The sequence below is a fragment of the Psittacula echo genome (assembly GCF_963264785.1).
Source record: "Psittacula echo genome assembly, chromosome: 2".
Taxonomy (NCBI): domain Eukaryota; kingdom Metazoa; phylum Chordata; class Aves; order Psittaciformes; family Psittacidae; genus Psittacula; species Psittacula echo.
This window is the reverse complement of record NC_137737.1, coordinates 18,157,356-18,173,474: the sequence shown is the minus strand read 5'-3', so window position 1 is coordinate 18,173,474 and position 16,119 is coordinate 18,157,356. Positions and strand designations below refer to the sequence as shown.

At 44.3% G+C, this 16,119-nt stretch overlaps 1 protein-coding gene across 1 annotated transcript in view; it reads right to left on the bottom strand.

Moving 5' to 3' along the window:
* CHN2 (chimerin 2) overlaps nt 1-13,713 on the bottom strand; it is a 168,158-nt gene extending 154,445 nt beyond the window's left edge. Inside the window, exon 1 of the mRNA XM_080610893.1 lies at nt 13,285-13,713. Within this exon, the coding sequence (XP_080467019.1) occupies nt 13,285-13,333 (49 nt within the window). The 5' untranslated portion in view covers nt 13,334-13,713. The remainder of the gene's footprint in view (nt 1-13,284) is intronic.
* Between the last annotated feature and the right edge of the window lie 2,406 nt (nt 13,714-16,119).

Sequence of the window (16,119 nt, the reverse complement as noted above, 5' to 3'; positions counted from 1 at the left end):
TACACCTTTCAAGTCAGTGATATATATTACTATAACTTAACTGAACAGTGTTCAGGAATAGCTGTTCCATATTAACTATTCCGTATTATTCTCATGTCTGAACATTTTTTTTTTCCATTATATCTCCTTAGACTTTGGTTTGTTTTTTTTTTTAATTTTTATGAGCAAAAAGCCCACATATAACCTGGAACATCTGCCAAATTTTGTATTTCAAGATTAAACCACAAAGTATATGTTGATTTCTTAAAGATTTACTGTTACACTAATCATTAAAAACAATACACTTAACTCTTTGGTTTTGCACTTAATTTTTCCAGGTTTATTTTTAAAATCAATGGTATAAGGCAATTTAATGGATTTCAGAGGAAATTTCTTGGGTTTTGTTTCTTGGAGCTTATTGAATGAACTAATCCATCACTTCTGAAAGGAAATAAAACACCTGTTTACCAATGCACAATAGCACACTACCCAGCAATGCTGCCCAAAAGCATGCCCAGAGAAGCTCTTTGTGTTACATTCATGATACTCTTTCAAATTGCAGGAGAAATCACTCAGGCTTGAGTTGAGTAATACGGAAAGGCACCACAGTGGTCACTTCAGGCACTGTGTCGATGGAAACGCAGCTCTCAGAGTTCCATAAAACCCCAAAACCTCCTATCCTAGAAATCACACTGTATCATGTGTGTCCCTAAAATGCCACTGCAGCATAAGGATACTTCTTCACTTTGACAGCCAACTGTTGGTTCAATAGGAGCAAATACAGTTATTACCTAATTTTTCATGGACAGTGACTGATGCTTTCAGGTATGCCTTAGAGCTCCCCTGCTTGTGCACTCACTCAGAAACACCAGATAAGCCCAGCATTCAACATTTTGTATCAGACCTTAGGCTTTTTTCTCACATATGCTTAGACATGTTCATCTACTACCAAAATGACCAGAGGTTCAGCATTAAAAACTCTATCAAATTCTCCCTCTATTAAATAACAGTCTGATACTGCAACCTACTTTGTAAATAGAGTTCAGGATCCTGTATTCTTCCCATTATATAACCTGAATAAAAACATCTCTTTTTCTTGTCTACATAATTTTGTAAATTCTCACCAATCTGACATCTACTTACTTCCATCCTCCAGTTCATCTGTTTTATTTCTTGATGATTTACCTATTTAATGCTGTTTTTAGTGTCATAATGGAAGAGGAGAAAAAGCACGCCTGTCAATCACTATTTCCATAGCTTACATTGTCTCCCAGCCTCAAGCATTCACTCAGGAGCACTTAAGTTTCATCCATGACAGCCAGTTCTATTTAAGTCATTATTTACCATTATTCTCTAAACTTAAGCAAAATTTCCAACATACACCAATATGTTAGACACAAATGAGCATGAGAAAGCTTAGAACTGAAATTTGTCTTTCCATTTTTGTTAAGATATCAAAGGGTTCAATATTCTTTCAGTAAATAAGTTCATCAACATAAAGCCATCTAACTACATGATTCAGATTGCAAAATAAAACAAATAAAGCTATCACAGCATGATGCTAAAAGCTGTCCATCATCGTGCTTTGCCTGGCAGGAGATCAGGAGTTATGAAAAGTATGCTCTCTCCAGAAGCAGGCATTTATACAAATTAGGTATAATTTAAGACTTGTAAATAATCCTTGGAAATTTATCACCAATGATTTGAAATTCTTTTTTTATATATATTCTCATATGTATATATATGAATGTTGTAAATACAGTGAATATTAAATACGTTATATACCAGTACTTGGAGGAGGAGAGGTTTACTATGTAGCCTATCATAATTTGCCCCATCCTAACAGCAGATGTTGCTTTAATGGAAACTGCATAAAAACACTCAGACAAGCAACTGCTCAGTCCTGCAAGCTGCGGATTTACTACCTCAATACAGTGGGAACAGAAGGTACCAATCAGCTTGAAGGGTCAGGCCTTAATACCTTGCACTCATAAAGGGTGCTGCATTTAAAAAAACAAAATCTTTTGCAAATAATTAAATCAGGTTTATGACACTTCTGTGCATTACACAAGTTTGATGGCAACATTCAGCTTTTTGTAAAGCCCTAAATCTTGGAACTTTGAGGAACCTTATATGAAAAACTGTGATCTATGTCTTAAAAGTTCATTAATGGCTAACCTTAATATTGGAATAAAAAAAATGAACTGTGATCCAGCTGTAGCCAGATAATAAATCAAGCTGGGTCAGATGTCCATAGAGCAAAAGAGAAGAAGTTTTTTCAGTCAAAGGAAGAATGAGGATTTGAGACAAATCTATACATTGCTCTATACAGCACACTATTAGTAAGATTTTCCTATCAGGTCTCCTTGCAACATAGGTGTTGTTTTCTTTTTTAACCTGCAACACAGAAGGTCAACATCCCATATTTCAAACCAACCCCAAATTTTTCCTCTCTTTTAGGAGCTCTTGGCTATAGAAAGCAGGACCTATACACCACAGTGTGTTGCCTCAGCAGTAACTCTGCCAGCTGTACCGGTAAGTACAGCAAAGACAGATCAAATTGGTAGATTTTCTCACACAGTGACTATCAGTGGATGCCTTAAGTGTAAAAGGATACAGCAAGCATATAGCATATATATTTCACCAGCTTCCCAGCCTACATATGGCTCAGGGACTTCAGGGAGAGGTGATATCATTGTGTTTTAACAGCAGTGGATGGATCTTCCTCCTGTAAAATTATCTAAACGTGCTAACAGCCTGCATCAGCCACTAGAATCCCTTATTTTCCATGCCAACAAGATCCACAGTTTCTGTATGTCTATGTCCTAGGAAGTAACTAACCCCAAACTCCTGGCTAGGATAGGGTATGGTTCACTTAAGCCACACATGCTCATACACAATAGAACCGCTTTGAAATGGGAGATATAAGGGCTGCCACTGTCTGTGGGACCACAGCACTGTATAATATGCAGAAATAGTACAGTGCTACATGCACACAAAGGTAGAGTTCAGCCACACATAAAAATACTACTGCCTTTAACAGAAACCATACAGATGCCCTGGAAAAGCTGGAAATGAAGGATCTGTCTGGGTCTCTCACGATACCCTCATCCTCTCTTTCCTTTGGGCACTTCGATGTAATTTATTGGGGAATTAAGGCATAATCAGTGCAGCTTCATGAAGTAGAAAAATACTACAACAGATACTCCAGGTCATGGCAAACTTAATGCTGAAAAAGCTGTTGGACTTTTTCTGCTTATGAACACAGAACAGGCCCTCTGGCACACTACATGTTGCTGGAGCAGAAGAACCACCTTCTCCCAAGAACTTCTGCCTGCCTTTGGCAGTGGTTATGCCCAGTATGCCCATACATGATGTGTACTTGCCATTTTTCTTCCTTGCCATAACATGAAGCCAAGCATTTAACCAACTGATCTGTCAAGATAAGACAAATTTTTAGCAATTAAACATCTGCTCAACAACTGAACGTCATTTACAAACTGAGGTCCCCATCTCTTCTAACATTCAATTTTCTTCTTTGATGAAATAAAAAGCGTAACACCACAGATTCACTTCATAACATGTTGGGTTTTCTAAAAGCTACAAGCTATGTTTAAAACAGCTGTCATGGTTTAAGCCCAGCTGGTAACTCAGAACCACGAGGCTGTTTGCTCACACCCACCTCTCTTTTCCCCCTGCTCCGGACAGGATGTGAAGGAGAACTGAAAGAATGTAAACACCATGGGTTGAGATAAGAACAATCCAACAACTCAAATATAATATAAAACTACTACTACTACTACTAATAATAAGGGAAATAACAAGGGGAGATAATAAAAAACTAAAAGGGGAAAGAAAAAAACCCAATAAACACAAGTGACGCACAACGCAATTGCTCACCACCTGTCGACTGATACCCAGCCCAACCCAAGCAGCGATCCATCCCTTCTGAGTAACTCCCCACAGTTTATATACTGGGCATGACATGCTGTGGCATTGAATACCCCTTTGGCTAGTTTAGGTTGGGTGTACTGTCTCTGCTTCCTCCCAGCTTCTTGTGCCCCTCCTCACTGGCAGAGTACGAGGGACTGAAAAGTCCTTGATCAGGGTAAGCATTACTAAGCAACAACTAAAACATTGGTGTGTTACCAGCATTGTTCTCAGACTAAAGCCAAAACACAGCACTGCAGCAGCTACTAGGAAGGAGGAAAAAAATAACTCTTAGAGCTGAAACGAGGGCAACTGCCAACATGAAGGTGAGGAGAAAGGAGAGGAACAGCTACATGACAAGCCTGTGAGAAGAAACTGAGAAATGTGACATGACACACAGGTCGCAGCAGGTGACACATGATTTACTGATGATAAGTAAGGGCCCACCTAGTACTTTCTACTCTGTCAGTAATAATACCATACTGGAGACACCTTGTCTCGGGGGAATTGGACTGCCTGATGAAGATATTCTCAGAACAGATGTCTTATTTACTGAACTAATTCTTTCGTGATGACCTTGATCAATATTATTGATCAATAACACCAGAAGCAACGCGTGCGACACTTGCACATTCTTCTGAATTTAAAAACCCCTTTAATCTCTCCTTACCCTACCAAACACATCCGCCTGTGCTGTCAAGTTTCAACTTATTCCTCAGCAAACTTTAAAGCACGTTTATGTTACAAGGACACTATTGCAACATCAGTTTCCTTCTACCAGGATACATTCACCCTCCAGCCCTGGGATTTGGATTATTGCTGAGTAAAACAGGGTGGTGAAACTATTATTGCTGAATTGCGCATGATTCATAGTTGGTAATAACCACCTCCAAATGTAAAATTCAAATTTACAGTCTCATAATCAAAGGTCAGAAAGAGACAGCAAGAATGGGTCATTATTCATCGCAGTTAAAACTACACATTTACACTAGCTACTGTATATAATTCTTAGACAAACTGTGACTACACCTGTAAAGAATGTGATATATACAGAACTAAGGATTTATGGCTTTTTGTAGAAATCCTGCTGCATTCCCTTATAACAAAAGCTTTTTCATGCAATATTAATGTGCCATTCTTTAACACACAGTTCTCCAAATATTTAGTCTCCTAAGTGTCTCTTCTTTTTGTAGAAAAGAAGAGCAAGTGACAACAGACTGGCTCCCCAGCATGGGAACACCTTCTTGCCAGCACTCAATGTTGCAAGTGAGGCAAATCCACCCACTGTTGCTCTTTAGCCAAAGTTATGCACATAAACAAAGCAACTTAAAAAAAAATGCAACACAAAATACTTTGCCTAAAACACCAGGTTTAAGACTTACCTATGTACCACAATAGCCAAATTATTATCATCTAAAAGATGTAAAACAGTATGAGCCTAGGCATACAAGAGGCCTGTGCACAATACTCAACTAAATTATTTCTGCCTACAAATGCCCAGCATTTGGCATATCTAAGCCTCCTTAGAGCCATCAGACAGAAGGCAAGAACTTGTCAGTTGAACTGGTATCCAGAAAGGTCATCATCATGACAGCATGAAAGACTGTTTGTCTGATCCTCCGCATATGTCTTTGAGACAAGCTGATCTGCAAGAATAAGAAGACGCTTGCTTTACAGAGTACCAATATAAGCTAAATAGTGAAGCAGACTTGCATTGTATCAGTTTCCAGGCTGTTTTATTCTCAGTAATCACAGCCTACATATTTAGTAGCTAACTGTTGAACCAATCACTACATCAGAATGAGGCACTTTGGCCTTTTTGCCTTTTGAATTTTTATTATTTTTAATAAAAATGGTGAATTCTTTATAATCACTAAGTACAAAAGACTTCAGCTTTAATTTAGACCAAGAACAGAAGCTTGGCATGAGGAACAGAAATAAAAAGAACTCCTATTGCTCTTTTAAAAAAATCAAAAGTAGCACCTTATCAGCATAATGGCAGCATTATTTAAAGAGCTTTCATGTGCCATTTCCATACCACTATTTCTATTAAATCATTGAGAATAAACATCTATTTTCATTTACTAATCTTTTTCCCCAATTAGAATCTCTCTGAATCTGTGTACAATAGTAATTTCATTTCTTTTCACTTGCTTGCATCTTAATTAAAATCAGCCTATGTTGACTTTCATTTTTACAATACATCTGCCTATTTCACATCATAGCACCTTCATGACCCCTAGAGAGTCATGAGCCTTTAATATTTTATTTTGACCTTGTTAAGTTACTGTAACCATCAAAGATTTTTCTTCTTCCCTCAGTAAGCATTTTTTTATCCTTCTTGAAATACAGAGTGTGTGTGAAAACATGTAGATGAGAATTATACTGCCTTTAAACAACATAAACAAGATGTCTTTGTTCATTTAATTAAAAAAACCCCCAACATTTTGTTGCCTTTCAATTTATTACAGGAATTAGTTTTTTAGCCATAAATGTTCATTCTTATTTAAATGAGGATCACTGCTTCAATGATACTTAAAGGCCTTTTCCCCTGAGCTTCAGAACAGAAAAACAGGTTTTGATTTTCAACTAAAAAAGAAATAATCGTCAATAACTGGTAATTTATTTAAATTAATTTAGAGGAGTCTTCTACACTGCTATAGAGTACCACTACTCAGGTATCCCGAGTTTACAAAAGCAGGAGAATGTGGGGAGAAGCAGTATCTTTTATTAGAGTAGCAGACACAGCTGAAAAGTAAAAATACCCTGACAAGACACACAAATCCTCCTCCAGGCCTGTAGCCGAAATTGCCTATGCATTTCAAATCTATCATCTGGTCTAATAACAGGTATTACTTGAAATGCACACAGCACATGCAGAAACACCAGTTCAGATGGAAAGCAGAAAAATACAGAGCTATCCTTTCAGCCTAAAACCTGCAAATTTATCTCTGGAGCTTGTAGAGCACACAAGATAAAGGGTACTGGCACGTACATTTACATGTTTGCCTTGGGTCTTTATCCAAACTGTTCTAGCGTTATCACTCTCACAGCCACTTCGTATCGGCTTTAGATGGCACAACTGCGCAGAGACAGAGATGTAAGGAGCGTGACCAGCAGGTCGAAGGAGGTGATCCTGCCCCTCTACTCTGCTCTCGTGAGACCTCACTTGGAGTATTGTGTACAGTTCTGGTGTCCTCAACATAAAAAGGACATGGAACTGTTGGAACAAGTCCAGAGGAGGGCCACGAGGATGATCAGGGGACTGGAGCACCTCCCGTATGAAGACAGGCTGAGAAAGTGGGGGCTGTTCAGCCTGGAGAAGAGAAGGCTGTGTGGAGACCTCATAGCAGCCTTCCAGTATCTGAAGGGGGCCTACAGGGATGCTGAGGAGGGACTCTTCGTTAGGGACTGTAGTGACAGGACAAGGGGTAATGGGTTAAAACTTAAACAGGGGAAGTTTAGATTGGATATAAGGAAGAAATTCTTTACTGTGAGGGTGGTGAGGCACTGGAATGGGTTGCCCAGGGAAGTTGTGAATGCTCCATCCTTGGTGGTGTTCAAGGCCAGGTTGGATGAGGCCTTCGGTGGCACGGTTTAGTGTGAGGTGTCCCTTCCCATGGCAGGGGGGTTGGAACTAGATGATCTTAAGGTCCTTTCCAACCCTAACTATTCTATGATTCTACGTCCGATGCCTAGGAATACTGCTGTGTGGAGTCCAGCTGGGAAGCATGCTGGGTTTTTTTCACAGAATCACAGAATAAACTAGGTTGGAAAATATGTTTAAGATCATCAAGTCCAACCATTACCCCAGGACTGCCAAGACCATCACTAAACCAAGTCACTGAGGGCTGCATCTATACAGTTTTTGAACACTTCCAGGGATGGTGATTCCACCACTTCCCTGGGCAGCCTGTTCCAACGCCTGATCACCCTCTCCATGAATAAATTTTTCCTAATGTCCAGTCTAAACCTCCCCTTGTGCAGCTTGAAGCCATCACCTCTTGTCTCATCACTTGTTACTTAGAAGAGACTGACCCACATCTCACGACAACCTCCTTTCAGGTAGTTATAGCATATAATGAGCCTTCTCTTCTCCAGCTTAAACAACCCCAGTTCCCTCAGTCCTTCCTCATCATACTTGTTCTCCAGACCCTTCACCAGATCCATTGCCCTTCTCTGGACCTGCTCCAGCACCTCAATGTCTTTCTTGTAGTGAGGGGCCCAGAACTGAACACAGTATTCGAGGCGTGACCTCACCAGTGCTGGGTACAGGGGGGATGATCATTGCCCTGGCCCTGCTGGCCACACTATTGCTGATATAGGCCAGGATGCTCTTAGCCTTCTCGGCTGCCTGGGCACAAGCTGGTTTGTATTCAGCAGCTGTCAGTCAGCATCCCCAGATCCTTTTCCACCAAGAACCTTTTCAGCCACTCTTCCCTAAGCCTGGAGCATTGCATGGGGTTATTGTGGTCCAAGTGCAGGACCCAGCACTTTGCCTTGTTGAACCTCATACCACTGGCCACAGCCCATTGATCCAGCCTGTCCAGATCCCCCTGCAGAGACTCCCCATCCTTCAGTAGAACAACACTCCCAGCCAACTTGGCATCATCCACAAATTTACTGGGGGTGCACTCAATCCCCTCATCCAGATCATCAGTGAAGATACTAAACAACACTGGCTCTAACACTAAGCCCTGAGGGACACCAGTAGCGACCAGTTGCCAACTAGATGTGATACCATTTACCACCACTCTTTGGGTTCAGCCATCCAGCCAGTTTCCAATCCAGCAAAGAATCCACCTATCCAGGCCATGAACAGCCAGTTTCTCCAGGAGAACACTGTGGGAGACAGTGTCAAATGCTTTACTTAAATCCAAATAGACAACGTCCACAGCCTTTCCTTCATCAACCAGGCAGGTCACCTTACAGTAGAAGGAGATCAGGTTGGTCAAGCAGGACCTGCCCTTCATGAACCCATGCTGACTGGGCCTGATCCCTCCATTTTCCCACGGAAAACATGCTTTATGACCTTACTTAGCATCATCTGCTCCATAAAAAGCTCCTTAGAGAAGCAGAGCAGGGACAGCCACAAAGGTCTTTTCACTCAAGCCTGTATTTACATTCCAGAAAGCAGAGCCTCAAGTTCATCAGTCGTGTACAATCAGTATTTGGCTACTGGGTGGAGGAAACTGGAGGCAGCTAGTGACGAATCAGGGGAGGTGAATTGTTTGCCAGGAAAAAACTGAAAAGTTTCAACAACAACAGCAAAAAGTTTAAAAAAAGAAAGATCAAAACGAGTGAGAATAAGGGTCAGTACTAAGATAGGGAGCAGCAAGGGAATATGTCTATTATAAGGAGGAAGCAGCATGAAGGAAAACTTAGAAACATGTACAGTCCTCTTCAGAGGATTGAAGAGAAAGAAAAGATGCTGCATGTGGCAGAATCATCTAGGGAGAAGAACAAAATTTAGGTGCTTGCAAGAAATGCAACTAATAGATCACCTGGGCATGTGCTATAGAAGAGATTACAGGAAAGTGAAGTGGAATTCCCAATGGAAGTAATTATAATTTCAGCATTTCATATGCTATGCAGATTTACCCAAGGTCCAAAGAAGCATACTTAATTTAACTGCTTATCATGACCACTTTCTTCCATCAGCATAGTGTACCTTTCTCCCCCAGCCATCTTCAAACGCGACCATTGGTAGTCAGAGTAGCTTAAGTTTTATCACCAAAAGCAGAGAGCTATACATGAAGAAATACAATACAAATACCCATGGCTCTCCTGTAGATTTTGTTACCAGTGAATGCTAGCTTACTGAAAAAAATCCTTTATAGGCTCCTGTTAGATGGAGCCCTTGACAAGCACCTAATATTATTGAAGCTATAATTAGCAGCCTCACAGTGGCTGTTGAAATGAGTATCCAGACCACAGACACAAGCTCTGAAGGACAGATAGGCAAAGGAGCAACAAATGCCTAAGTACGAATACTTGCTTTACCATTAGTTGATAGCTGAAGTCATAGCTCTCCATGTACGTTAGCTGTGCAACAGCTACAGCTAACCACAGTGCCTTGTCACTCTGTAGGTAGTGCTTATAAACGACTGCTTCAGAACAGAACCAAATTCTGGTATAGACACAAGTTCAAGTGAAGACTATAAATTCCACTTGCACATTTACAGAAACTTAAGTGGGCAAGCAGAACATCTACACCAAAAAATTCCTGCGCAGCTTCCTCACATTAAATATATTTGAACTGTTTATCTTTTTTTACTCATTGACATGAGTTGGCAAGAATTGAATCAGAACATTACATTGCAAATGGTTGTTTGCAGTAACACATTCTCAGGCTTCAGCAGTCAGCATTCATGAGCTGACTTACACCCCTCCTGGGTCTAACGTGACTACATTGTTCCTACAACACATCTGTACTCAGCTGTAAAGAAGAGTAGAGATGGACACTGTCTAAGGTAGGAGAACTATCAGTATTTTAAGAAAGGTGGGTAAGAGATAGAGAAATCATCCCTTTAAAAAAGTGAATAAAAATTTCCATCTGCCACTCAAACTCTAATTTCCACTACTATCATTCAGTCAACAAACCTTACTCCTTGTAAGATAGCTTGTAGTGAACCCTTGCCTTTCCATACAGGCAATAGAGGCTAACCAAACTCTTGATGTGGACAGAAGGAACTTAGAGATGCTCTGCACTACACTGTGTTCAGATGGGCCAGAATCTGCTCATCAGTCCAACTTGTGCTCACGCACAGGAAGTGAACCCAATTTTGTCCTGTGCATGGACAAATGCTAAACTGCTTTTAAAGATGGGAAAAAGATCTGGCAATACATTACACAGCTTGATCAAGGCCAAGCATCAAGTCATTGATAGAGCTGAGTTCTACAGCATAGGTAGTCTGCTATCAACCACAAACTTCACTCCCTTTTCCATCAGTAAAACGTATTGTGGTACTATAACATTCCCTCTTCTGTGGAATAGAAATACTTAGACTATTTAGAAGTCATCATATTGGTAAGTTAAACATACATATAAACTCTACCAAATTAAATTTAACAGCAAGACTGTTTGGTTAGATTATGTAAACAATATGCTGCAAGACTTGCCGAGTTCTGAGAACTGAAACCACAGACAGACAAAATACATCTGGACATAGTCAGATATGGTGTGTCTGCTAACATCGGAAACTTCATCATGCTGCAGCAAATTTAACTTTTGATTAGGATGTGCATAGAAGGAAAACAGACTGAATGCACTGGAACAAAAATAAAACCCACTCCAAGGTTATAAGTGCCAAGGGCACTCAGTTATTTTATGAAGCACTTGACAACATTTATTAGTTGTATTACTGTGGCATCGAAGAGCCCCAAGCTTGGGCCAAGGCTCAGCTGTGCTCATCCTCGCAAAAATGCACAACAAAAGATAAACCATGAAGTGCTGCAGCCTGTAGCTAAGGGCTTCACACAATGCAGGGTACTGTCAAGTGTCCAAACCCCTGACTTTTAAGTATCTACATCTAAAACCCAGAGCTCAGTTCCTTGGCTAGATGTTAAGTTTGGTGCTAGATTCACGGGCTGAGCAGGAGGCCATCTGGAGTTAGCCAATATCCACTGTTAGTACCAAGGATGTGCCTGAGCTCCCACCCTTCACTGCAGTTCAGGCATTCGAACCAAGACTGCAAAGGAGATACATCTGTCAGTTCTGGAGGCAGATCCCGGAACCTAGATTCAGTAAAGCCAGAGGGGATTCAGTGGTGTGGACTCAGCATCACTTCTCCAGACGCTGTAACACTATGCAAGAAAGATCTTGAGATCCATGGAGCAAGGAAGTTACGCATGGAGCAACATGCTTCTGCAGCTTAATGGGTAGAGCACCAAGGAAGAGAGACCCAGGATCCTGCCTAGGCTTTTAGGGTTGTTTCTGGTTTCATCATATAACTTAGATGTAAAAATACACAAATGATCCATAAAGTGAAAATCCCATTGCGTTAATGAGTACCTTAACTAACAAAATATTGAGCTGGGTTGTATCTTCCTTGTTTTCATTCTGGTCTTGCAACTCTTGCATTGTGAACGTGAACACAAGGCAGAATTTCTCATGCCTACTTCTTTCAAGTGTGTTCTAGTTAAAGCAATCAGGGCTTGCAATGTTTGTATTTTTTATTAAAAGAATTTGAATAAATATTTACTTTTAGGACCCAGTTATTTGTTTGGATCTGGCTGCAAGTGCCGCACGCTGGAACAGTGACACAGAATAGAGTAAGTTATGTAAGTCACATAGACCATCTTTAAATAAAACCCAAAACGACATAGTTGCTGATTGCCTTTTAAATGTATTTCTATTTTTCTGCAGTTGTATCGATAGTCAAAGGAGCTTGCCTGCTTTTCACAGCACATATTGCTATGTTTAAGAAGCACTCTTACAAATTCTCAATCTGGCACCTCAAATAAAACACTGAGTCACAAGTCTCTTGAACCCCAAAGTTGTTCATCCTTCTATTTACGCCGTCAGCCCACTAAAATGCCAGGATAGTATTCCTCTCTGCCAATTTCTCCTAATTTAAATATCAAAATAACTGCTCGTGAGCTAAGCAGCAGGCGGTGGTACTGTTCTACCACTGCTTTCAATTTCAGGCTGCCTTGCCTAGAAATGCACCGTAACTTTTCTGTCTTCCTGCAGGTCCGCAGCGGAGCCGGAGGGGCAGCAAGAGGCCCCACACTACCTCCCATCACAGCACCCCAAAACCCAGAGGTGGCACAAGATTCTCAACCTGCTCACGGCCCCCGCGGCGAAATCGTGGGGCGGATTTTCACCTGAAACATTTATGTACCCGGACCGGGAATTTCATCGCGCCCAGTATTGCAGTAATACGGCATCCCAGTATCAGAACCCCCCGTGTGCCACGATGCCCACCAAGGGGCACGTCGGGTAGCCCCTGACCGGCGGGGCAACCTAGTGGCCCGCGCAGGAACCCGCGCCGAAGAGCGATGCGGAGCCGGTTCTGCTCCGTAGGGACCACGGCAGAGGACATCCGTCAGCCGGGCGAGGTGGTCTCTTAATACCCTCGGCCACCCAACCCTCGAGGCGGGTGCTCCCAGTAACGTGCTGGCCGCAGAGCCGCGGGCGCGCCCCTTTCCGAGCCGGGAGGGATGCTGCTTTCTCGGCCAGGGGGGGCCCCTAGCTCCCGCCCCACACAAAGGCACGGCGGGGAGGCGAGCCGGGCCCCACGTCGCCTCTCCCTTCCCGGCTGTCCCGGCCCCGGGCAGGGGCGGGCGGGACGGCGAGGAGCTCTGCAGACAGGTAGCTCCCTGCTAAAATGGAGGGAGGGGAGAAACGCGGCGTCCTCCGGAGAAACTTACCGGAGGAAACCGACGAGCCGGACAGACTGGAGTTACTGGATGCTGCCATGGTCCCTCCTCCTCGCCCCTTAGCTGCGAGCCCCGCGTCGGCCGCCGCTGCTGTCCGGCCGCCGCTGCCGCCAGCCCATCGCAAAGTGCCGGAGCTGCGCCGCGCCGAGCCGCCGCTGCAGCCCGCGCTGGGCTCCCCGCGCCGCTGGGGAGCGGGTGGCGGCAGCGCCCCGCCGAGGAGCTACCGGCCGCTCTCTGGGGCTTGGTGAAGCCGCTCGGCAGGTCAGGGAAAGGGCCCCGCGGCTCTCCCACTGCCTCTGTGCGCCTGGCGAGCGGGGCTCACCTTGTGACGGGGCAGGGAGAGCCGCCCTGCCAGCGCCTTCCCTCGCGTCCTCCCTTCCCTTCCGTCCCTTCCCCGCCTCCTCGCGGGCAGCGCTGACAGCCCGCCGGGGAGACCCGCTGCCGCCGCCCGCCGCAGCTCCCCTCACGCACACAAAGGAAGCGGCGGCGCTGCCGGCCGGGCTGCCAGCCCCGGCTCAGCGGGCAGGGTGGGTCCCGAGAGGGCGAGCCCTGCCAAGCCGCTGCCAAGCCCCTTTCCGGCCGCCTCCGCCTGGCACGGGGCTGGAGGGGAGCGCGGCTCCTGCCATGTACAGGCTCCCGTCCCGGCGGGGTGGCAGCGCCTGTTGAGCGCCTCGTCCCGGCGCCCCCCTCGGCGGTGCCGCAGTGTGGGCTGCGCGCTCGGCTGCGCTCCCACTCCCTGGCCCCTCCGGCAATACCCCCCACCTCTACCTCGGAGGCCCCTGGTACCGCCCAGCTACGGATGGAGCGGGGCCGCACACCTGGTGCAGGGCTTCGCCCCTCGCCGCCCTTTGTCCACCTCCTTCCCCTGCGGGTTGCCCTCCGTTCTCGCGGGTCTCCTCTTCCATCTAACACGTTTCCACCTTCACTTTTCTGCCCTTTATTTTTAGTCCTCCCTCCTTCCTGTTTTCTTAAAAAAGCAGGCCAACACCAGCCCCCCGCCAGGTGCGCCGCGGGGCCCCGGTGTGGCCACAGGTAGGTTCAACCCCGCTCCCCCCCTTCCGCAGTGCTCCGGGGCCTGGCGGCTCTGGGGGAATTCGGAGGGAACCCACCAGGCCGGCTGCCAGCGTGCAGAGGGGATTTGTGACAGCCTGGGCCACTGCCCCGTGTCGTAATAGGCAGGTGGGAAAAAGAAGAAGAGCCGAGAAAGCATCACTTGGAGGCTTCCTCCTGTTGACTGTCCTTCGTGCTCCTTTCGCAGTGCTATAAAGCACCAGCCAAAGCCTCCATCGGGTTTTATACAATGAGGCTGCAGGAAGGTGGTCAGCTGCCGCACGGTTTGGCAAAAGCCGAGTGGCAAAGTCTTGCTGGCACAGGATCTGTAAGAAGCTTACAAACCGTTTGCCTTGATGATTTATGAAAGCCTGCCACGTTTCATAACAGTCTGTAACACAAAGTTGCTTCGGGATGAGCGAAGAAGCACATTAAAGTTTCCTTGGCAAACGAAGCCTTACCCACCCAGCTCCAGCTCCGCAGAGTCTCTAAAGGAGCATGCAACCCGTCTGCCCTCCCTGTAACCCGCACTCGGCGGCTTCACTTGCTCTCAGAGCCAAAGTACAGCCCGCGCTTCCCAAACCCTGCAGTCGCTTCCCACTTTTTCCTCTAGAAAACAGGTACATGGGCCCCCTCTAGCGGCAGAGACACCAGCGGCAGCGATCGCAGCCGCGCGTCCCGCACGCCCTTGGGATTGATTCCCTCATGGAGCTTCCGGGACGCGGCTTTCCCAGGCTTTGTTTTGTAATGACGGCTTGCTCCACATGAGCAGGAACAAGCTTTAAGCCAAGCTTTAGCACTAACTCTCATTAATCTCTAAATTGCCACGTGACGGATGTAAAAAACAGGACAGGCGTGTCACTGCTTTTTTGGTCTTTGGCCACATACTTTGTGTCACGCATCTTAAAGATTGAACGCCGAGGACAAAATGAGAAGGGCAGAAAGTTCTTTTATCTTCTGGATTAGCTCATGGAAACAGGCTGATACACAGGATGTAGGAAAATACTGCAGTAATATGGTACATGTCAAGATTGCACTAGTAAATTGTCCACTTGCAGAGTACATGATTTTTTGAAGTGGTATTCACTCATCTCCTATATGTTGTTTTCTTCCTGCTCCTCCTGCTATATCTTATCTGGCTATATCTTTCTTTGCCTCCTTGTGGTCCATGTCTTCATTTCCCCATCCGTAATCTAGCATTGTCTTGCCCTCATGTCTCTCCAGCAACTGCTGGAAACCTGTCTCATAGGATCAGTGAAATATGGTGGTGTTAACAACCCTGGCAGAATCTGCAGGGAAAGGGGCAACTAACCTAAAGGAGAGAAAACCCCCTCACTCTGCTGAGACTTTGCAGACAGAAAAGAATTTTAATAATTAATTTTAAATTATCTTCCCAGCCATAAATCTGGATAAAGCAAGAGGGGAATTTTTTCAAAGAATGACTATTCCAGGTATTCCAATAATTGCAAATGGAGTATTTTCTGTCTAAAGTAAGTGAGTCTGGACATGTATGATAGTGAACATCATCATCTGTCCATCAAAGGCCAAGCAACTGTTGATAATCTTTATGATAACAGCAGGTATGAGGTTGTGTAATCTCAATTTCCACAACATTGAAAGGTAAATTAATAAAGTTAAATGAACTCTACTGCAGATTAAAAGAAACTCTCACATTTCAAGACAAGATGGCCTTTTTTGTTAGGAGCAATGAACATAAACCCATTAAATTAGATGGGAAATTACTAGATAAAAGGGGAAACAAATTTAAAAGAAATA